This window comes from Coturnix japonica, chromosome 5 (genome assembly GCF_001577835.2).
Source record: "Coturnix japonica isolate 7356 chromosome 5, Coturnix japonica 2.1, whole genome shotgun sequence".
NCBI classification, from domain to species: domain Eukaryota; kingdom Metazoa; phylum Chordata; class Aves; order Galliformes; family Phasianidae; genus Coturnix; species Coturnix japonica.
Genome location: NC_029520.1, coordinates 48,094,906 through 48,118,883, shown reverse-complemented (window position 1 = coordinate 48,118,883; position 23,978 = coordinate 48,094,906). Strand labels below are relative to the sequence as shown.

At 44.7% G+C, this 23,978-nt stretch overlaps 1 protein-coding gene across 6 annotated transcripts; it reads left to right on the top strand.

The window, feature by feature from the left end:
* The first annotated feature begins 1,475 nt into the window (after nt 1–1,475).
* Nucleotides 1,476–22,430, top strand: ZBTB1 (zinc finger and BTB domain containing 1). 6 transcript variants are annotated; one of them, XM_015865629.2, is made up of 4 exons: nt 1,476–1,642; nt 9,435–11,346; nt 13,743–13,843; nt 20,523–22,430. In XM_015865629.2, the coding sequence occupies exons 2-4, from the start codon at nt 9,455–9,457 to the stop codon at nt 20,531–20,533; spliced, it is 2,004 nt and encodes a 667-aa protein (XP_015721115.1). In that variant the 5' UTR covers nt 1,476–1,642; nt 9,435–9,454; the 3' UTR covers nt 20,534–22,430. The 6 variants fall into 6 exon arrangements, with proteins under 6 accessions (XP_015721115.1, XP_032300680.1, XP_015721117.1 ...); XM_032444789.1 differs by lacking the exon at nt 20,523–22,430 and having other exon boundaries at nt 13,743–15,717; XM_015865631.2 differs by lacking the exon at nt 13,743–13,843 and having other exon boundaries at nt 1,478–1,642; nt 9,435–11,174.
* Nucleotides 22,431–23,978: the final 1,548 nt, after the last annotated feature.

Here is a 23,978-nt window from a genome sequence, read left to right as displayed (position 1 = left end):
ATGGTGCTCCAATCCCACTGCCCCTATCAGTACCATACTACTGTCATACTTGCAGTACCACTTGCTACTGTTCTTCCCCCAAAGGCCGGCAATAGGAGCTCAAGGTTCCGTGCTCCGCTCCTGTGTTATGTGACATATTTATTAACCCAGGTACCGAGTGAGGGGCTGTTTGCAGACAGCAGGTTATTTATTTAAACGATTAATTATTTACATGTTATCTAGGTTGACCCTGGCCCAAAGATGGCTTTGAAAAGCTCCAGAGAAACCAGAGCCAAAACGATGGGAGCAGTGATGAGGAATGAGATTTTACTATAAGAGCAGTCAATGGTTTCACAGGGCTTCAGGGGTACAAAGTGCTACAGCCCACAGCGGGATGTTGTCATAGCTATTGTGATGTCATCACGGCTATTGTGATGTCACCATAGCTATTGTGATGTCATCATGGCTATTGTGATGTCACCATAGCTATTGTGATGCCATCATAGTTATTGTGATGTCATCATAGCTATTGTGATGTCATCATAGCTATTGTGATGTCATAACTGCTGTGATGGCGTCATCGTGGCTATCAGAACAGGGGTGAATGTCAATGAAGTGGCTGTTAGGGAGGGTTGTTTCTATGTACACGTGCACTTGGTTGCTACATTTGTAGCTTGTGGTGTTTTCAAATCTGTAATCAAATCTTCTGCTGCCATCGCCCACCTGGAGCTGAGCAGCCTTGGACAGCATCACCTTCTGGGCTCATTGCAACAGTAATGATTTGATAGTTCCTTGGGTACCAACACAGAAGTGATGGCACCTCTGGAAACGGCCTCCAATGGATGGAGCTCAGTGGATTGGATCCCACACAGAGCGACCGATGGCCCTTTGGATGGCAAAGCCAAATGCAAAACGGTGCCATACAGCCCTGTGAACGTGTCCAGTAGCCCTGCAAGTAGCAGAAGCTCCAGGAAATGCCATTGCTCAGCCCAAGAGGACCTGGAGAAGCTCCGGGAGGGTGGGGAAAAGGCCTGGGAAAACTCTGAGAGAGAAAAAGAAAAGATAAAAGCAAAGCAAAACAAAACCCAAAGTGCTGCTCCATGCTCCGGGATGTAAAGTAGTGGTGGACGCCTGATGTTCCCTGCACCAGCCTTAAGCTGCAGGAGGAAAGGCGTCAGCGGGTGGAATTTGGGCACACAAGCAATACTGTATCATGCGATTCGGTGATGGGGTTCGGTATTTACGGTCCGTCACGGCGCACGAGGCAGCTGTCACACCGGGGGGCAGCCCCGGCTGCAGCCCCCACCCCCGCACGAGGCCCCGAGGGAGCGGCGGGGGGCGAAGGGCCGGGCCGGAGCCGCGTAGTAGGGAGGGGGCGCGGGCCACCCCCGCCTCGGCGCCGCCGCCTCCGCGACGCGATGGGAGGAGAGGGGAGCGCGGCAGGGAGCCGCCCGCCGGGCCCGGCATTGGCGCGGCGCAGCAGCGCTGGCAGCGGCGGGGCCGGGAGCCGCCGGCCGCCGAGGGGAGGGGTCCGGCTCCGTGCGGTCGCGGCGGAGCCGGCGCTGCGGCAGCAGCAGGCGCGGCGGGGCGGAAGTCCTTTGTTGCAGCGGCAGCGGCGGGAGCGGTGCGGGCGGCTCTACCCCTCGCTTCGCCTCGCTCCGCGGTAAGTGGGGCCAAGCGGCCCCTGCGCCCGACGGGGGTCCGTGCGCGGAGCGGGGTGGGTGAACGGGCGGCAGCTCCGCCGCCGGCGGGAGGTGGGAAGTGCCGAGCGGCTCCGGCCGCGGCGTGGCCCGGCCCGGCCCGGCCCGCCATAGTGGTACCGGCAGGTAGGGGCTGCCCGGCCCTCGGCCGCCGCCGTGACCTTGCGCCCGGCGGGAGGGGACGGGCCGAGCGGGGCCACGCGGCGCTGCGCTGCGCTCCACCTGCGGGCGGAGGGGCCCTGCGGAAGCGGCGCGGGGCGGCGGATGCTGCGCGGGGCGGGGAGGGAGCGGGGGCGAGAAGGGCACGGCGGCCGCACTTCTGCGCTCGGGGCTCGGCGTTACGTTAAAGCGCCGTGCTCACAGCGGCTGTGCGGCGCTCCGTGCTCTGCTGGCATTGGGGCTTTTTTTTTTGTTCCTTTTTTTGATTTTCAGTGTAAAGTTGAGTTGCGGCAGTTTCGCGCAGAGCGGAGCCGCAGTCCGCAGGGAACGCGGCGCCCCGTCTCACCCCGCCCCGCCGGAACGGGGTGCGCTCGGGGCGGGCAGCGCTCGGGGGGCGGCCGGGAACGGGCTGGGGGAGCGGTCGGGCACGGAAAGCGGCGGTGCCGAAAGGCTCCTTCCTCTGAGCGCCCCGCACGGAGAGGTGGCGGACGGAGGAGAGGAAGCGGTGCCGCCGTGCTATGAGAGTCGGTGTAACTCCGGTCCTCGACACGTCGGCGCTGCGCTGAGTTCGGCATCGCACGGCACAGCGCAGACTGCACAGCCAGCCGGGGCTGGAGCAGCGCCGTGTAACGTAGGCATTTAATTACATGAAACAAACATTCCTTTAATTAAAGGTGTTTGTTTAACATTCCTCGCTGCAGCTCTTGGAAAAACCCGCACAGCCCTCGCGAGCAGCGCTGCCGTCTTTGGCTAAATTAGAAACCAAAGCTCTCCCAGGGCAGAGCCGGGGCCGTATGGGCACGGAGAGCGGGCAGGGCCCTGCGTGGTGAGCCGTGGCCGTGGCACATGTGGAACCGGAGCAGCACATCGCCTTGGTTGCTGCTGGAGGCTGGTTTGGTGTTTGTACGGACAGGGTTGGGAGCGGGGCTGTGGGTTGGTGCTGCTTGGCAGAGCGTTGGAAAGCCCCTTTTCCCAGGGGCAGGGAGGTTTGGGCTGTGTGGGGTAGGACCATGAGCTGAACAGATGTTTCAGCTCTGCTGGCTCACGTCCTCAGTCTTGTCACGGGCACAGGAGTTGGCAGTAATTACGATGAGAGTATGCTCAGTGTACTCACAGTGCATGCATAGCATGGCATACTGTCCAGGGCTTACTCTGGGCTTTTAGGTGCTTTCATATTTGAGTGTGCGAGGTTAAGTGCTTTATTCATATATATCCATTGCTAGCGGAAGCACTGAAAGTCCAGGATCCTCTGCAGGTACTTATATGCTGCGTGGGGTAAAAGCTGCTTGGATGTGAGGTGATGAAAGTTTCCATAGTGCCCGTTCCTGCAGAGGTTCTTCACTGCAGAACCCACTGTGCTTTTGTCAAGAAGCTTTGCCCACTGGTTGCCCCATGTCACTTTCTCTGCCCTGCTGCTGCTCGGGCACAGTGAGCACCACACACCGAGTTCAGCTGAGATGATTTGCATGAAGACCATTTATAGCTTCAGATTGGTCTGGTAATTCTGTTTTTGTGTACCTTGGGCTGTCGCAAAGCTCTCTAGAGTTAACCAGCAGTTGCCTTCTTCTGTATTAAACCCAGTTAATTTGATAGAGACTTTAGCAGTTCGGTTTTTATATGTGCCACAAGTCAGGGAGCCCAGGTGGAGGCTCATCAGCAGCTGCAAGGCTTAAATCTGGTGTCAGGGTGTTCTCTTTCAGACATATCATTACTATGTTGCTTCACCACCTTTTACAGATGTATAAGTGTCAGATAAACAGTGACTGTGACTTTATAGAGCAGTTCCTGGTGGATAGGAAGTTACTTTAAACACTGCATGCAGCTCTCTGCAATGCTTCGTACTCCACAGGCATTACCTGAAGCTGGTTGAGGTGGTAACTTTTAGGGTTTCAGTTCAAACTGTTTTCCTAATTTAGCTGCTCATCCTTTCCTGTCTTATTCATCTCTTGAGGTGAGTGCTTACTAAGACTGCGTGATGCCTTTTAACTAATCATCAGTGTCTGACAATAGAAACCTGTTAAATTGTGAGGGACTTTTCTCATTTGTGAGCTCAGGTGCTACATCACTGGGGAGCTCTGTGAACTGATGGGGGAATCAGTGGCTCCCACCATTGCTCCTTGCCTTTCCCTGGCTCAGACCTAGCCCAGCTGAAGCTTGTTTCCATACACTGGCAACAAGGCATTTAACATCAGTTGATTCAGCTATCAGGATGTGTGTACTGATGAGTATCTGTGTCGTGGCAGGCAGCTTCACAGCTTGTGTGCCTGAAGGCAGCTAATGGAAGGACTATGGGAGGAGGATAAATTATAGCCGGTCCTTCCTCATCCAAGTAATGAAGCCTAATTAGACTTTCCCTGGCAGTACGTGGAATTCTCATAACTTTTAATACACGATTGTGGATCCTGCACTTACAATGCAAGCTGCTGTGTATCCATACCTGCTGTTGTGATGGTCAGCAGTCATCTGTCCTCATGTTCTTTGCCTTTTTTGCAGAGTTTGTGTTAATTGAGTGCCTTCTTGGGCCGTGCAGTATCACAGCAGTCTCAGTGGCTTCCTCCTGTTAATGTGTAGATAAAACTTGTTGCCTGTCAGCAGCTCTGTAGACAGCGTAGCAGCTGAATGCCCAGATTTCCCAGGCAGCGTTCAGAGCTTGGATGTGCGGTGTGGGGTTTTTTTCCTGAGCATCTTTATGCTGTTGTTGAGGAATCCACATTTTCTGATGTAGAATCTGGACCTACAGAGGCAAAGTAATTCTTTAGGGAGGAGAGCAGCTCTTGGGAGCCAGCATTGGGCTGAGATGTGGTGTGTGAATGGGATGGGGAATTTGCTTTCTGCTGCCCAAACAGCCCATTTCTTTGGATAACTGGGCGTTGGTTCCTTGAGGTTTTTCCATCTCATTTTCTATTAACACCAAATTCTCCACTCATTTATTCTACTTTTGTCCAGCCTGCTCTTGGTTTCTGAAGAAAAGCAGCCAGCAACTAAGCATGTAAGCAGTCTGTTTTTGCCTGCTCAGCAGTGGAAATGCTGGGTTTTAAAACCAACTACTAATTTTAGGAGCCGAGAGGCTCCTGAATCTTGAACCTTGTGGTACTTCTTTTTTAAAGACAGAGGAGTTAGTGAAAGAGCTTCAGCAGTCTCTTAAAGGTTTAGTAAGGAAAAGTTTGAAGTCTTCGTTTGTTTCTAGAACGTACTGAAATGTTTTAAAACTAAAAATCTGAGGGGAAGAAGAAAAGCATGGAGTTGTAATAAGAGCCTTTTCTTTCTGGTCCTTGGCTTCTAAACAACACGCTTGGTTTGTGTAGTAGTGCAGCTTGGCTTGTTGGTGATAATATCTGAGTAGTAATTGTACCTGAGTGCTGATTCAAAAGGAAAACACCGTGGCGTGTAAGCAGCTTGAATCAAAGCTCTGCCACGTACAAATAAACACGTAGCCTCCACATACGTTCTGTGCTTCTTAGAGTTTGGGGCTTAGACTGAAACTACCTGACTAAAGCATCTACGCTTCTCAGTTTCCCATCAGATGCTTTTCTAGTACTTTCTTTTTCAGATCACCTCTGAATCATCCGCTGTTACTCACAGCACGGCCCATCGCTGTGCTTACTGCTCTCATTGGGTGTTGCAGAAGATGGAGTGATGGAGGTGCCTGGTGGAGCTCCCTGTGATGTTTTTGACTGCAGTGTTGGGGTGCTTCATAAATGCAGTGTGCTGGTCAGGCTAGTGGTCACCTTTCTTATTGAAATAGGAAGCAGAGTCAGAGAAGATCAGATGCACATTTGGATGGACAAACTCTGTGTGTAGAGCTTGAATTTTCCAAGATCATCAGTGTTTAATACACACGGTGGTAGCTCCTGTTTGCATGAGGTACTGCTGACAGTTTCCCTGCGTAAAGATGTTGGACATCTGAAAAAGTGCAAGCCAAAATACTCAAAGGTTAACATGACTTGTCCTGCCACTGACAGTGATGGGCTGCTGTTTTCTAAGCAGTGCTCTATCTTGTGAGATATTCCTCTTCTTCCTCTTGTCTTACCCACCTCACCTTCCCTTACCAACCTCACCTCCTCCAAACCCTGTGCTAAATGAGCAGAGATCTCACATTGTACATGAAGTCCACATTGTCCATCCCCTAAGCAAATCCAGAGGGTGAGCCCAGTAAAGAAAGGAGCTTTTGGTAAGAGAAGTGCTGGAAGGTTACGGTGTGTACATAAAAGGTTGTTGAGTGACTGCTGCACTGGAATTTAGCTTAATTAAGTCTTGTGTATGCACTTAACTTTGAAACCTTTGGTTTCTTTTAGAAAGGATGTTTTTGTTCTAATGGCTGTTTTCTTTCCAAAGAAAATCTCTAAAATAGTTTGCAACGTTGAACCACCCACATGGGTGACAAATGCAAATCTCTGACATTTGAGCAATTAAAAATAACGGGATAATGGTAAAGGATCGTTTTCTGAGAGCTCACTCTTGACGGGAGGATGTTTTTCAACAAACCTGTGATATTTGCCAGGAGCAAAGGAATGGCAGAATTCAGAGTTCAGCTCCAGCGCTGAGTGGGTGCGTGCTGTGATAGTTTTCTGCCTGTTGCCCAGTAAAAGTGTGTGTGTATCTATGCTTATATATGTGTGTGTGAGTAATATTCTTCCGTTCTGCCCCAGGACTTTGGTTCTTCCCAGTCCCTTGCTCAGGTGGTTTCCCTCCCTCATGTAGATCCTCACCGCGCCATCTTGTCTGCCCACGGCTGTTCCTGATCCCATAGTCCTCCTCACAGCTCAGCTTGTCCCTCCTTGCACTCCCAGAGCTCTTCCCTCAGCTCCCTCTTACGCTTTCTGATCTCCACTCAATGTCTCTAAGCCCACTCCTGGCTGGGCTCTCATCAATCAGAGCCAAGTGTTGCTCTCTTCTGGCTGCCAGGGATGCTGGAACGCAGTGACATGACCTGGTGCAGTGAGGCTGAGAGTGGAGGTGGCACACAGCAGCCAGAAGGGTTTCCACACTGTATGGGATGCCTTGGACAGGCCCCTTCCAACCCCTGCGATTCTGTGATGTCTCCCTCCAAAGATCTTGCAAGAGAAAGTTGTTTGAGTCTGAAAGGAAGAGCAGTAATTTAGATACACAAAACCTCATTTTTGGAACTGCTTTAGCTGAAATTTTCTGGAAAAAAACAAGTCCGAAGCACACGTTTCACAAGGAAACTTTTGCCTTTGCTGGTTGAAGTTTGTCAGAGTTTTAAATAGACCAACGCAGGCTCTTGTAGTGGGAAGTGTTGGCAGCTGTAAATATATGGTTACACGCGGCAGGTTAATACAGCATACAGAGGAAGGCTGCCAGAACTTTCATTAACATAGATAACTTCAAACGCTCTCTATTTTAATACCTCCTTGTAGTACTACTGTGATGGAGGTTGTGTACACATCTGAGCACCTTATTGGCCTGACCAAGCTCTCATGCTCAGGCTGGTTCTTTACAATGCAGTGGCAGGAGAAAGGCATTACCGGTGGGTTATTTTTGCATATCAGGGCTCAAGTGCCGAAAGCTCTGCAAGAGTTTCTCTGTCAAAAGAGGAAATATGGTTCACTTTTTTCAAAGAAGGAAACTTAGAGAGTGTGTTTGTGCCCCGTCACTGCAGTGACTGCCAGGTCTTTCCCACTGCTTTGAGATGCCCCTTTGCAGATGTGTGCAGGTATTTGTGACCTTGTGTTGCTGTTTTGCTACTGGAAGGAATAATGGAATACTTTGAGTATGTAGAAAATAAAAACAGAGAGTGTAAGCTTGTTGCATTGTTAGGACAAGAAGGTTAATGTGAGCTGTCCTGACTCCTTCCTTTAGCAGTCCTAAGCCTTTTCTTGTCCCAGTGGAAGTTCACACTGTGAGGCCAATGGTATCTCAGACTGTGTCTTCTCATGTTTCTTGTTGATTTTCAGTCTTAGGATTTGGAAGTTGAAGTCAGTTCTCTGTTATTATGCAGTTCCTGATCTGAATTCTTGATGAAATATACTAAATTACATTTGAGTATGTGATTAATTACCTGAAATACAAAACACCTTTGCACTTGGAAGAATATGCAGTGGACATCACTGAGCCAAGCTGGGCAGTGAATTGTGATGTGCTTACCTTGAGTTCTGAGGCTGTAGGAATAAACTGGGGGGAGAGGAAGAGCTGTCATTCAGGTGTTAATCATCAATATAAAACCAAATCTCAAGATCCCCATTGCCACATAAGGTCTTTTGCTGATAGTGGTCCTCATGAATGGCTATAGGATTGGCAGTAGGGAATATTGCTGGGCAGTGATGAGCATTTCCTCATCTAGAGGGCTTGGATGCATTTTTTTCCGTGACAGTCATTTGTGGAATGAAGGAGAACAGTGACTAATGTTAGATCTGCTACTTCACAGCCCAGGCAACACCTCTGATTTGTGAATTCAGTGCTTATTATGGAATATAATTTTTCTTCTCATTTTCCAGTCGCTAGGAGATGGGTGTGATCTACCAGGGAGCTTTACTTGGTTGCAGTTAGTCTTCTGTAAATTGAATGGATGCCTCCTGTACACCGTGTATTTTTTCTGGGTGTTTTTTTTTTAACATGAAGTAGCACATTTTCTTCCTCCTTCCTGTTTAGCACAAGTTGGTCCTTTCATGTATAACATGCACTTTCAGAACTTTGTTTCAGGTGTTTGCAGTTTCTCACTGAGGCTTCACCTCTCAGTGCTGCTGTGTCTGGCATTCTGGCCTGTAGTTCTTCATCAGCTCTTCTTTTCTCGGTCCAGTCTCCAAGTGCTTTGCTTATATTAAATGAAAGAGTGGTTTTAAGAGGAGCTGGAGGCATGGTGTGCACCACTTCCTGCTTCTGTGCTGCCCATGTTGCACAGCGAGCCTGGTGACCGTCTGCAGCAGCCTTGTGTGGGACATGCTGCCTGCCCTGCGCTTCTGAGAATGCACCTGAGCTGCACAGCTCCTGGTTTGCTAAATATCTTGCAGATAAGGTTGAGAAGATCCTCAAGCCACCATAAATAACAAACAAGTGTGTAGATGTAGCCTGTGTGGATACTTCACTGATGTCTCTTCTAAATTTCCTTTAGTGGGGAGGGAAAGACCAGTTTGAGCCCAGCCTTGTTGCCAGTAATGTGTTGCATCATAGGTCCTTTGGTCTGGCAGGTGAAAAAGGCAAGCTGAGACTCAGCGGTGGTTTCTTACAGTCAGCTCACCTTGTAGAGCTGTTGTCCTGGGGCTGTCTTGCAGAAGTCTGCCCTGTGAAGCTTTTGAAGTTCTGCATCCAGAGTTCCTATCTGAACATCTTGGCTGTAGGACTCTGAGATATATTTGCTAATTTATATTCTAGCAGTGTTGCCATAACTGATGTTGTGGTGATTATGTTGATTCGTTTACTGGTCTTGTAAGTCTAGTGGTGAGAGCATGGGATTATGGATGTTTTCACTGGCATCAACAGTAGTTGTCAGCAAAGATGTCCAGACAGGAAATCATACCACAAACAGCGTGAGAATAGGAAGAGATCTAGAGAGGAAAAAGATGGTGATTCCTCTCTAAACTTAAACGTATTCCATTTCTTGTGCTTACGATTTTAACAGACATCATCTTCTTTTTGCAGGGCTGTGATTGAAGTACAAGATGGCAAGAACCAGCCACAGCAACTACGTCCTTCAGCAGCTGAACAACCAAAGAGAGTGGGGCTTTTTGTGTGACTGCTGCATTGCTATAGATGACATTTATTTTCAGGCACATAAAGCAGTCCTTGCTGCATGCAGCTCCTATTTTAGAATGTTTTTTATGAACCATCAACACACTACAGCCCAGCTGAATCTAAGCAACATGAAGATTAGCGCTGAATGCTTTGATCTTATTTTGCAGTTCATGTATTTAGGAAAAATTATGACCGCCCCTGCAAATTTTGAGCAATTTAAAGTGGCCATGAACTATTTGCAACTCTATAATGTACCTGAGTGTCTGGAAGATATACAGGATACAGACTCGTCTAGTTTAAAATGCTCTTCTTCTGCTTCTAGCACCCAGAACAGTAAAATGATATTCGGCGTGCGAATGTACGAAGACACGCTTGCTCGAAATGGCAGCGAAACAAACAGGTGGGGCATGGAGCCGCCAAGTTCAACAGTAAATACATCCCATAACAAAGAGCCCGATGAAGAAGCTTTGCAGCTCAGCAGTTTCCCCGAACAACTGTTTGATGTCTGCAAAAAAAGCACCACGTCCAAATACTCTCATACAAAAGAGCGCGTGTCCCACTCACGCCGCTTCGGGAGGAGCTTCACCTGCGACAGCTGCGGGTTTAGTTTTAGCTGTGAAAAGTTACTGGATGAGCATGTGTTATCGTGCACCAACAGGCATTCGTACCAAAGTACCAGATACTACGGTGCTGAAAAAATAGACTTTAATGAAAAGGACTCCGCTTCTAAAATGATCTCTACGCAAACAGACAAATACAAAGGGGATTCCAGCCAAGTTGCCGATGATTCTTCTTCTCCCGTGTCCAATGTTACAAGCAGGAAGAGCAGCACGGTGGCATCCGAGACGTCAGGGGAAGAAGGAAGTCGGGCCTCTGAGAGGAAGAGGATTGTCATCAAGATGGAACCAGAGGACAGTCCTGCAGATGAGATGAAGGATTATAACATTATCAAGGTGACAGATAAAGACTGCAACGAGTCTTCTGATAACGATGACCTAGATGATGAGCAGGAAGAGCCACTTTATAGGTACTACGTTGAGGAAGAGATGAGAGAGAAGAGAAATGCTCGGAAGACTTTAAAACCCCGTTTATCCATGGATGAGGATGAAAGAAGGTGTTTAAAGAGTCCGCGGCACCTTAGCAGGAAAACTCCCTCCGTCCAGGAAGATGTGGAGAATGCTCCCTGTGAACTCTGTGGGCTAACGATCACTGAGGAGGATCTGTCCTCTCATTATTTATCCAAACACATAGAAAATATATGTGCCTGTGGCAAGTGTGGTCAAATACTGGTCAAGGGCAAACAGTTACAGGATCATGCACAGACCTGTGGAGAACCCCAGGATCTGACCATGAATGGTATCAGAAATTCTGAGGAAAAAATGGACTTGGAAGAAAACCCTGAGGAGCAGTCGGAAATCAGGGACATGATGTTTGCAGACATGCTGGAGGACTTCAGGGACAGTCATTTCCAAATGAACAGCCTTCAAAAAAAACAGTTATATAAGCATTCTGCCTGTCCTTTCCGATGTCCTAATTGCGGGCAGCGTTTTGAAACTGAAAACCTAGCGGTTGAACATATGTCCAACTGCCTGGAGCAAGATCTGTTCAAGAATTCCATGATGGAAGAGAATGAAAGAGATCACAGACGTAAGCATTTCTGCAATCTTTGTGGGAAAGGATTTTATCAGCGTTGTCACTTGAGGGAACACTATACTGTTCATACCAAGGAAAAACAGTTTGTTTGTCAGACATGTGGGAAGCAGTTCTTAAGAGAGCGCCAGTTGCGGCTCCACAATGATATGCACAAAGGAATGGCCAGGTATGTCTGTTCCATTTGTGATCAAGGAAACTTCAGAAAACATGACCATGTACGGCATATGATATCTCACTTATCAGCTGGAGAGACTATATGCCAGGTCTGCTTTCAGATATTCCCAAATAATGAGCAACTGGAGCAGCACATGGATGTTCACCTGTATACATGTGGAGTATGTGGAGCAAAATTTAATTTGAGAAAAGATATGAGATCTCACTATAATGCCAAGCATTTGAAAAGAACATGAGCATAATCATACTGTTACAGCATTAAGTTGGCAGCAGAGAGAACACCAAAGCAAGGCATACAGTATAGTAGATAAAAGCTAAAAAAAAAACCAAGTCTTTTTTTATTATTTTTTTTTAAGACCCTCTTAATCATAGGTGTCTAGGCTCATTAAGTATATAGCTTTGAAAAGCTTCATGTGTTTAATGATTACATTTTCACTGTTTCCTAATATCAGTTTCTGTTCTTAATTTTATTGTTTTACTAAGTAGATATACAAATCATTATTTTTAAACCTGTAGATTAAAAGCACAATGTTACCCCTTCACTGACTGCTATTAAACAGTTCTCGGATCCATGTCCGTAAGATGAGTGCTTTAATATTTCCACGTGTTGTTTCTTCATGTGAAAATTTTAGATCGCAGCAATTAATATGCGAGAGCATTAATTGTTCATAATCCCAGAGTTGATTAATTTTCAAAACGATAAGAAAATGCCAAGAAATAATCCTTTGCTGTCTGACTGCTGTAAGGGCAGAGCCGGCCGCCCCGATGCTCAGCTTCTTGGCTATGTTGAAATTTGCATCCCAGTGGTCAGAGCACATAGGCTCAGTTAAACCTCGCAGAATTGGACTGGTGTGCTCAAAGGGAAAGGGAGTTACTGGCTGTCGTGGTAACTGAGAAGTTTCCAGCACAGTGGTCATTTTCCAGACTTGAAATTTTAGCATAACTATAATGGGCTGTTCTGCCGTATGACTGACATTGGCCTTTTGCTGGCTATCCTTACCCACGTGGGTCTATATAACCTGCTTATAACATACAAGGAAAGACTTGCTGTGGCGGATTGCTAGGTACGCAGAATTACAATGTGCATTGAAGACTTCATTTCTCAGCTTAGCTGTAAATGGGTGCCTTGTTGCTTTTGTTGGGAAGTTAAAAGTGGGATGGGTGTGTAGATAGTCCCATTGCTTGGGTGGGAAGGGAAGGGGGAGTGTGGCTCATGTCAACCTTAGATTTTTTTTGTTTCTTGTTTTCACGATACTTTCTGAATGTTCAGTTTTTTTTTTTTTCAACAAGAAATATAACGAGAAAAAACTACAGAGTTTGTTTAATAAACGTAAAGACATTTAATGCCTTTAAAGATTTCTTTCTGATTCCAGTGTAGCCCTAATCTGTGTAGCCTGTCTCTTAATTTAACTGAATTTAAAGATACTGCTAAGCACCAGCTGGCATCAATTCAGTGGGGCAGTTTGGCCTTGGAGAGAGCAACTGGCTTTGACTCGTAGGCACCAGCTGTTTAAATGTGAAGTGTATGGTTTTTAATGGGGGGCAGCAGGACCCTAATACGAAATGGTAGAGGAAACTATTACAAAATAAAGGCTGGTTGTACTTTCTCCTAGCAGATCTTGCTTTACCAACCAGGGTAGTAATGTGGCCTCCCACTGAGCCATGGACAGGGAAGTGATTTCAACCAGTTTGCATGTCAGTGGTGGTGCTGAGAGCAGGAGGAGCCAGGAGCTGATCCCTTGTTTCTCAAGAATTAATGGGGTGGTGAGCTTCAAAAGACTGTTTAGATAAATTGAAACAGTTGAAAATCTCCACTATATCTAAATCTATCTATCTATATAAAACCGAGTACCAGTGGCCTTGTCTTTATTCAGCTTTAAATGTGAATCAGAACTTATCTTGTTGGTTTGACATGTGTTTCCCCTAAGACAAGGGAGTGGGGAAGGGCCCAGCCATAGGGCTGCAGGCCTGAGCTCGCTGCTGGCTCCCAGATGCTGCTTCATTTGCAGCGTGGGCCTACAGCATTTTGCTGGAACTGCTCAGTCTTAGATTTTCTTGAAGGTGCTGAAGTCAGCTGAGTCCCAAACAGCGCTGGAACTAAAAGCACTGCTGGTGTTAATGCACTCCAGCTCTTGAGTTAATTCCAAGTTTCTCTCTTACTAGAATTTTGTTACACGCTTCCTATCCCAAGCAGGACTGAAGCTCACTGCGTAAGAGTTCAAAGAATGATGTCTGTTGTAGTGCTCTCAGTGCTGGATTCAGTGGTAGAAAGGTAATTAGAGGGATCCATAAAGTGTTTGACCACCTGTAGCAGTGAAGTAGTTAAGCACTTGCTGTAGTAGGAGGTTTGGGGGCTAATACACTGCACACAATTTCTCTGGCACTCAGGTTCTCACTTAAGATATCAGCTATGACTGAAGTGGGAAAAGCAGCCAAGAGAGCTGAGGAAGAGCTAGAGGGTGCTGGGGAGCTGACAGAAGAGCCTGGTGGTAAGCTGGAGGAGTGGAAGAGGGGGGAGGGCAAAGGCTGGAAGGGTCAGGTGGAGAGATAGAGCTGTGCAAAGGGAAGCAGAGGGGAAAACATCCTAAAGGTAGCACAGAGGGGGAGCCTGGAGGAGGGGATAAAGTCCTGTAGATGCTTGTGATACCAGAGTGAGTGTGACTTAGCTTGGCTGGGAGAGCTCTCAGCCCAGGTGATCAGCTCACTATGGCACAAACTAATGCAGATGGTGCGCTTGCACTGGAAGGAGAACATGGCACAGCAATGAGTAGTTATAGATCTTGTTGAAAAGGAGGAGGTGACTTGTGCAAATTAAAAGATGATTATGAAATACAGGGAAAGGCTAACAGTAGTTTATGGACACTTCTGGTCAGGGTCAGGAGCCATTCTTAAGGATGCATTGGTCTAAACTTGACCCAAAAGTGATTCACCAAAAGAACAACCAGAATAACTTCCTAGCGTGAGTAGACCTGTCAACTACAGAAGTTAAATTTAGGAACCGTGAACGGTGGTATTTATGTGAGCTATCTGACTTCACAAACACTCTGTAATCTCTTTGTTTTTCAATTATAAGCTGTATTGTAGTATCCTTTCTAAGGAAAGCTTGTTCCTACTGACCTTGAATGAATTCTTTCTCCTATTCTTGCAGTACCAAAGCAGTGCCTTGTTGTTCACAGGTATGCATGTCCAAAATAAGGCTCAAAAAGCACATGGACTGCACTGCATGAAAGCTTAGAGTGGATTTATTTGTATTTAAGCAGAGCATAGCAGAATGACTTAAATAGCCAACAGGTGATTGGGGAATACATGAGAACAAATCAGTCATTAAAGCATAAACAAGATGCCTTGCTTGCAAACAGATGCAGGAGCAAATGTTTATGGTAATGTGAAAGTATGCAGAGAATAAGGGGTGGGTGCTGTGCTCTTGAGGACAGAATGGGACGATGTCCACAGGGATGTGAAATAGTGTTTCAGCCCTCTTGCTATGAGGGTAAAGTACTCTGCGGAAACAGAACAGAAGCGCATCTGACAAAAAATATTGCAGTTATGATGTCCTAGAAGTCTTACTGTTACTTGAAAGATAATGAAGGGGAAGCAAAGATACTTAAGTCGGAATCTTATTTCCCCTAAGAAATTTGTACTTCTCAGTCATGTTAACATAGTTCCTTTCTATTCCCATCCTGTGCTGTTTGGAGATGTAGCGTATAAGACCCCCTAAAAAACTTAAGGATCTTGAAGGTTGGACATGTATATGCATTGCACAGGACAAAACATAGCCAGAAAGAAATAAGGATGCTATTTATAAGAGTTTTGCTATTTTTGTTTTTAGGGGATCTCTCTCTGTTCTGCTTTTTTTCCTCATTTTGGCAGTGGTGTGAGTGGCAGCCTGAGAACTGTTAGTAGCCAGCCTAGATATTGGCTTTCAGGATTACTGCAACTTAAAAAGAGAACTTATGAAGACCTGGAATGAGCTTTAAAGTATAACAAAGGCTCTCAAGCTTCTTTTTCAGTATCAAAGGAGATATCTAAATGTTTAAATATGAGTGTGTGTGTGTATATATGTATATATATATATACTTGTAAATACTTATTGGCAACTTGCTATGCTAATTCAAAGAATATTTACATTTGTGTACAACAGTATTTGTAGCTCTCAGGTCCATGGAGAAATCTTGATTTTAATAGAACATCACAGAATTCTAAGAATTTGTACTTTTACTGGGGGTCTGTGCTATTTAATATATACAATTAATGGAGAAATTAGAAATTGGCATATATATATATATTTTTAATTAAAAGCTAAAGACTGAAAGTCTGCTGTGGTTATAAAAGCCTGCACTGCTGTATTTGGACACACTAGTATCAAAACATCAGGTGTATCTCAGCTATTGCTGAGGATGTAAGTTTGTTCCTGATGGTGTCACTTTGAGCTCTGTGGGTTCCTTCCTCCCTGCCACATAGTTTCAGCTCTTGTATCGCTTGTGTGCTGCCTTCTTCCTTGTCAAAAGGCATGTGTCTATGTGGGTTAACAGTGAACAGGGTCAAGCTACAAACTTTTTGTTTTCTTGGGCTGGATCGTTTCCCTGTTGCAGTTCCCTCTATCTCAACAAAAGTGGTGGCATGAGGGGAGAAATGAGTGTGTGTGTGGGGGGGGGGGGGGCTCATTTACCTACATGATCTCTGTCAGAACTCAAAGCATGGCCTGCAGCAGGGGGTTGTAGCTTGGTGATCCTCGAGGTCCCTTCCAAGGCAAGCCATTCTGTGATTCTGAGCTGCTTAACTCAGTCTCTGTCTCCCCCCAGCATCTTCATAGAAGCTGTATTCCTAATTCCTATTTCCTGATAAGGAAAAAAGGCAGCCCAGCCTCTTACATACAGATGAGACACATCTATGCTATCTGCCCTCTTTATGAGCATTGGAAACCTTCCTGCGTTCAACTCACCCCACAAATATGCTCTGGAGCTTTCTTGGTCTTTCTTGAAATAGCCGACGCTGAGCTCTGTGCTGGGTTACTGCGGTTGGCCCAAGGCCAGTTATGAGCTGGGCCCCTCAGCCAGCAGAACGCCAGGACCTGCTGCCACCTCCCTCTGTGGTCTCTGTGCCCTGTGGCTCCAGATGTGCTGCCCACTAACACTGCCCTGTCGCTCTCCCTTCTCCCAGTGTGCTCTCCTTTTTTATTTAACAGAACAGACGGTTCTGTTTTGCTCCAATGCTGAAAGCTCAGGAGCAAAGTGAAGTTAAGGGGATAGCGACAGTATCCCCCTGGATATCCCAGTGTAGAAGTTAGGAGCACGTTTTTAAAAGCGGGCATTTCTGTAGTTCTCAGTAGCTTTAAACCAGTTTTCTGCATTTTTGTCTAATTTGGAAAAACCTGAACTATTCTTGCATTGCGTTCTTAAGAAATATTTGTAGGTTGAGGTTTTGGAGGGCGAGATGCCAAAAAACCAGGACATTTTAGTAGTGCCTTCTGCCACTGATGTATGGAGCTGCTTTTAGGATTCTGGAATTCATTGTCATTTTATTTTTTCATGGAGAAAGACAAACCCTAATTTGTAACAGGACAGCAGAACACATGACTCAGGAGTCAGCTTGTCGTGACTATAAATGTTCAGGCCCGAAACAAACAGAGCCCATGTTCCTTTTTGTACGCTTGAAATGACCATTGCTGGCTTTACAAGAGAGATGCCATCAGATCATCCTTTGGGTCGTTTTTGCCATGTTAATGATCTTGTTCTAAAACATGTCTGTCTCATGATGGATACAAATTTAACTTCTGCCATCCAGAGAGAACAAACAGGTTTAATCTTTTCCTGCACCTTCTGGCCTGCTAAAACTGTAGTAATTTTTCTTGCAGCTATAACCACAGAAACAATGTTGCTTCTAGCATTTCCTGTCAGAGAAAATATGTAGCGCTTTTAGGGCTGTTCAAGAATTTTCCCCTCAATGACAAACTGCTGATACTGGTATTGTGTTCACTCGTACCGTGATTTGTATCGATGAGATTTTTTGTGGGTATCTATGATTTGGAAATGAGACACCCAAGGATAAGTACACCTTGAGGTTCTGTAGACATCCCAAGAATCCTGACAGGGAATGAAAAGGCCTCAAAGGCCTCAAAATCCTGCAGGTTGTGTGGACAGTAGGAACTCTACTGGGGAATCTGGGGCTGTGCAAATCCTTGTTTTCCTAGCCTATTCCTAGATGAAATCTAGAATATACCTTCTTTGGGAGAAGATATGGTAGCACTGTAGGAGGGAATGCAGGATAGGATCCCTGGGAACTGATGAAGAAGCTGAGATGCATTGCTATCAGGTATATTAAACCTCATTTATCTACGCTGTTGTGAAGCACAAGCACCAGCCACAGTGTGTGCCTGGAAGTACGGGGATAAGCCTCACCTCGTCTGCTTTCAGGCAGGGTTGTGTTTCACTTAAATTCAGCTGGTTTTTGCAGACATTGTCAATTCTGCTACAGAGACAGAGCTACTGATGAGCTGTAACTTAAAAACTGAAAAAATATGTCTATTAAGACATAATAAATATCTGAGTAGTTATTGCTGTTCTTTCTGCTTTATTTTGCCGTGCAAACGAATAGTTAAATAGTTCAAAGGCAGTTTTCTTTGGAGAATGTTTATTTGATTGAGTTCAGTGTGGCTTAGACCCCGAATAAAAATACTAATTTCAAACAGAGCACTGCTGTAAAAGTAGAAATAGTCTGCGGCCTTCTAGACCTCACAAACTATGTTGGTTTGTTACAGAGTCAAAACAGAGATGTCCCTTAAAACACATACGCATTAACTCAGTGTCTTTCATACACCACAAGCTTTTATCTCAGATCTGCTTTTCTCCCTGGTTGTTAGAGCTGTGCCCAGATCCCCGAGATCCTGGATGAATTACAGACAACTCAGCAAAAAGCAAATATGGTATGAGTGGACCATCCAGCTTTGATTATTAGAGAACAGACTTTGAGATCTACTGCTCCTATTTACTGAACTTACAGTGCTGCATCCTTTGGATTTTACAGCGGAGCTTGTCTTCCCTTCTAGATCCCCTTTACTTCCAGAAAGTAGGGTGAGGAAGAACACTGTGAATGCTTCTCTTTTCATAGTTGTTTTTTAATTCCGTGTCCTTAGCCGCCTGAATCTTCCGATTTCTAATATATATGCTAAGCATTAAGAAAGCACTGCTAGTTTGTGATGAGATAGGCCAAGTTCAACCACTTAATCTGACAGTCAAACCCATGCAGATGCTAATAGTAAAGGAACTTGGTATGGTGCCAGATCTGGAGAGTTACCTTTGATCTGCCTCCAGATTCCCCTTTATTTGTAAACATCTCGCTAATCACAGACTTCCTCCGACTTTTATGAAGTGGAAGAAACGGCATCCTTTGTAACATCTATGGAGTGTTGTAACTTTGCAGATGTTTGTGGATTTGTGCGATGGGACGTATTGGCTCCATCTGGCGGCTAACTTAAAACGTGCACGTTTCTATTTCAGATGGATCATTTCTGCAGTTCAGCTGAGTTTAATGTGTGAGGAGCACAGAAGCAGATCCTCTGTGCGTTCCTAAAGCTGCTTCTATTTTAGGGTAGCCAGAATTTTTTAGAGTCTGGAAGGAGGGCACAACATTTTACCTCTAATCTGTCTCACTGTGGGCTGCAAACTACTACCAGTGCCAGCAGCACTTCGGTATTCACAGCTCTGTATGCACAACACATGACTATAGTTGGCACTAATTTATGGCATTTTTTGCAGTTCTATCAGAAAAAAAGGTGATTTAATGTTCACAGGCAGCTCACCTTCCCACGCTCGGAGGTGGTCCCACGCAGCATAGTCGCTGTATTTGAGGGAAGCAGTGTGAAGAATCTCAGTCGTGCCACATGAGCTGTGTGTGACCTACAAGTAGCAGAAATATTTGACTGTAAAATGCAGGGAAGCATCAAAATAAATACTGCTATTAAACACAGATATTAATTAAACGTTGTTATTAAAGGTTGATGTTGCCTGGGGGGAAATGCTTTATTAATTTATGAACAAAAAGATGTATTTTGTGACCTTAGTCAGGTGAGAGCTACTTTGAGATAACAGCATCAGTCCAATATATTCCCTTCCAAGACTCAAAGTGTGTATCAGGTGGCTGCACTGACTAACAGCAGTTTGCCCAAAGTTGTGCTAGCAAATTCAGCCCTGAGCTGGCCTTCAGGATGCTCCAGCACGTGTACAGGGCTGATAAACCTGGCTTCACTTGCAGCCTGAAAGCCCTTCCTGCTCTGCAGTGCAGAATGCAACCACTTGGTCCAATGCTGCAACAGTGCATGTAGAAATACCAAGTGTAAATTAGCCAGCAGTTACGTGGAAGTGGGATAGTCATATACTTTGTGCAGAGTGACTTCCACAGCCAAAGAAAGAAGTCAGTGTACCATGAATAAAAATCTCAGAGGATTGTCTTTAGAAGTTGCATCCATGTGTTCCCAGTGTCGTAACTGTTCCTATCAGACACAAAGCTGCTCACGTCTGTCATGTTAGTGTGGTCCAAAGAGATGGGAATTGCAAACATTTATATCATTTAGCTGCATTTAACCCAAAATGATAATTCTGGGGGAGGTAAAGTAAATGTCTAATAATCACCTCTGAATTTGGCAAGTGATATAAACAGAAATGAGTGAAGGGGCAAATACGAAGCAGTGGGAAGTATTCTCAAGTGGTGGGTGTTCCAAGCTATGAGAAGTCCAGGCTGAAGTGAAATAATACTTAAGTAATTTTTGAACATTCGCTAAGCCGAGCCATAAACCACTGCTGGAAAGTTACACATACAGTAGCAAAAATAACCTCAGAGGCTCCGGAACTGAAGGTTTTCTTCAGCAAGCCTTTAGCTGTTTGGAAAATGAAAGGTAAAGGAGGAAGAAACAAATGAAAAGTTTCTGAAACAAGACCAGAACGTTGTTTAAAGTTGTGTTTTGCTGGGGTAGAGGTTGAAGGAAAGGAACCATAGAGCTTTTAAAGAGTTCCCTTCTGTGGTGGGTGTTCTCAATATAACTGAAGGATAGTATTTAGAGCAAAACCACACCACGGTGAGGTGGGAGGGACCGCATCATGCTAGTGAATATAGTACTAGAGTGTGGGCTTCTGACTTTTAATATTTTTCTTGCATTTCTTTTCTGCATGGCAGTAGTGAAATAGGGACTTCTAAGCTTCTGAACAACTGAGAGAACCAGGTTTGAAGAAGACATGAGGAAGAACTGTCGGCAAAAGATTTCATAAAAACTCAGAACCACGTGTGCCAGATCTGAGTTGGCACCACCTTTGCTTTTTTGACATACTGCAGCAGTCGCAAAAGGCACCAGAGCAGTCAAAATTAGAACCCTCAGTAATTGTTTTGGACTCTTCTCTGTATTACAAAACTTTACTTCCTTTGTGACTATTATTCACACCTGTCAAAAACAAATTCGAAGTCTCTTTCATGGAGCAGACAGCCTAAAGAGGCAGATGCCAGGCGTTAAGGGCTGCGCTGAATTGAGCTTGCAGAATCTGCTGTTCATATTGCTGCCGTGCTGCTTGTATGAAACGAGGCTTATTAGAGTTTCTGTCAAAAACTGTTTAGACTTTTTAGCTTTAAAGTTAAATGTACTTACGAACTAAAAGTCACGCGCTTTTTCAGACAGTTACAATGCTAAACTGATGAGTGTTAGAAGAGAGGGGAAAAAATGTTTTAGTCTGAAGTACAAAGTGAAAAAAAAAAAAAACCCAAAACTTAAAAACTGAGCACAAAGGGTCTCTGAGGAAGGAAAGGATGGTGAGAAAGATCCAGCTGACCTGACTCCCTTTGCTGCCATGATCATCATATGCAAGCTGAAGAGGACCTTCCCTGGAGCTCAGTGCTTATATGCGGAGAGTAAAGAAATGGTGCTCTGGTCTTGTTACAAGGATGTGAAAGATTGTGACCAAGAAGGAGATGAGTAAACATGCAATAATCTTCACAGGGCGCAGTGTGCACCATGGTCTGGATCTGTACCTTGAAAAAGCTGGTTTGAAGAAGAGAATCAGGCATTCATGTTCAGATTTGAGTAATTTAGCAGCCCTGGTTTTTCTACCTAGATTAATGGGAAGCGAATGAGCAAACTAAGCAAAACAATGCAGTAAATGGTCAAAAACAGGGCCAGCGTGGCTTAAAAATATATATATTAGTGATTTCTTTTGCTTCTCCAGACAACTGGATCAAATTGATTCATGTAAGCAGACTAAACATGCTGACCTATATTCTGCTGTAGTTATGCATCTTACTAATTCTACTTATGACTATAAGAGGATGTTTTATTGTTTAGTATAACTGTTATCTCGGTAAGAATCTGTCTGCAATTTTATTTATAATTGGCATTATTTTCATTACTGTTGTTATGAAGTATGTAAAATATTGTCTGTATTGCAGCTTGTACAGGGCATGTGTCTGTGCTTGCTTTACTCTTCTTGAGTTTATAAAATTGCTATACAAATGCAAGAAAAGATGTTCAGGTATCTTTGAATGTTGTTCCTTAGTCTGATTTCAGAGCCCCAAACCTTTCAGCCTGTGGGTGTTGAAGGAATCAGCGGTATTATCACAAAACATCCCCAGAATAAATACAGGACTTTAAAAAGTCTGCAGTACAGGACTGGGATGCTGACACTGCTGTCCCAGTGGCAGTGCTAGAGCAATGGGGAGGACAGCAAACATCCAGAAAATGCAAGATACCACTGGGGCCTGCTGAGAGAGAAGGCTTGTTATAGGTGGGAAATCTAATAGCAAATGTGATGTCCTTTCCATAGAGAGGAGGAAGCGCCCTCACAGTAGGACTACTGCAAAGCAGAGAAGGGAACTGTGTTTGTAGTATCACCTAAAGATAGGCCTTGAGCTATTTAACTTCTTTTGTTTTTTCATTTTTAAGCAGAGGACATCTAGAACAGGCTCTGACTGTTCTGTAACTTAGCAATTATTTGTAGTCTGTGTAGAGAGTATCAGTGAAGACATGCCAGGTTAATTTTCGTCATCTTTAAAGCTTAATCTATGCCTCAATGCAGTATCTTTAATAAAATGTTATTACGAGTCTGCTTATTATTTTTATTTAATTCCATTTTACAGCCGAATTAATAACAGTTCCAGCAACAGGGTGAAGTTCCAGTTACCATCAGCTTCATCTGCTCCTGCATTTTTCCCACTCGCCTAATAAGAATGACAGTATCAGAACCTGAGATGAGCAAAAATCACATAACACAAGAGAAATTCACAGCACTGCTGTAGCTCAGTTACCTCCAAAAATCTTCACACTAAGCATCTAACTCAATCAGAAAGATACCTCAAATTATGTCGACCTTTATGAAGTATTGTGCTTTCCTTATACCATTTTCCTTCTTTAAGACTTAACATCATTTCCCAGCTTTGCAGTTAATAATTAGATGCCAATAATTATAGTCCAGTTAATGCCATTCATGGCTGTTCTTGCAAAAAATCTTTGTTTTCATTCACTGAGCACCTGTACAAGTATCCCTTTTATATATTCAAACAAGACCAAGCAGAATTGGTCTTTAAGTATACAAGAATATATTAGAATTTGAAATGATCTTAGCAAGGTGCAGATATGACGTGAAAACATATGATGCTATTTAGCAGGAGCAAGTGCAGTTTGGAATTATTAGTAAGTAAAGGAACAGCTGCTTAATTTCCACTGAAAAGAATATACGTGTTATTGTGGATCAAGTTCTGAGAACGACTGCAACATTGTGCTGTTGCAAATAAAGGTGAGAATGACAGCGTCGAAACAGGAGTATAATGTGCTCCTTCAGAACTGCTAAGGTGTGAGTGAGTGATGTCTCCTGTTTTGATTACAGCCCTTGAAAATGAAGATACAAGTTGCATGCAGAGAACCCAGGAGAAAGCAGTGTGAATGTCAAGAAAACACTGCTTTGAGGGCAGACCGAAGGATTTTAGGCCATCTTACAGAAGAGATGTTGGAGGGGAAAGAAAATAATTTTCACATCTGTAAAAGCAGAGGGCAAAGAAAAAATAGAAGATAGAAGAGTGTTCTCTCATATCCACAATCGATAGGAATAGAAATGGTTGGTTTAAATTGCAAGAAAAGAGACTTTAGACACAAAAGGGCAGACTAGGTGACCTGCTGAGGTCCTTTTCTGATGTGATTCTATGATTACTCACAGACTGGCTGCTTTAGGGTCCTTTATTACTGCCAGTAAGTTAGCACTGTCTGTTAGAAAAGGAGGCTGCAGTTATAAAAAGTAGTGTGGAACGGGATGCCTGAACTGCACAACACACCAGTTGATCTAGTTAGCATCAGTGATACCACCCTCAGCTTTTAATCATTCCTCAGCGAACTTTCAGACATATATGTATGTACGAGTGCCTCAAAACCACTTCATTGTAAAATAGTTATTCCTTGAAACACCAAGGGCTGGTTTGATCAGCGTTACAGATTCTCTTCATTTTGTTGAGCCTCTTCAATCCAATACAGCCCTGCTTCCCCATCTGTATAATTACTTGATATACCAACATGTAGATTTTACTTTTCATGGGGAAAAAAGAAAAAAGTATTTAAGAGAAGACATGAATTGTGGTTGTCTTTCAAATAAAGGAACATCT

Bases quoted from the DNA above. Each gene is read 5' to 3' on its own strand.
- ZBTB1 (XM_015865627.2), top strand. From the start codon at position 9,455: ATGGCAAGAACCAGCCACAGCAACTACGTCCTTCAGCAGCTGAACAAC.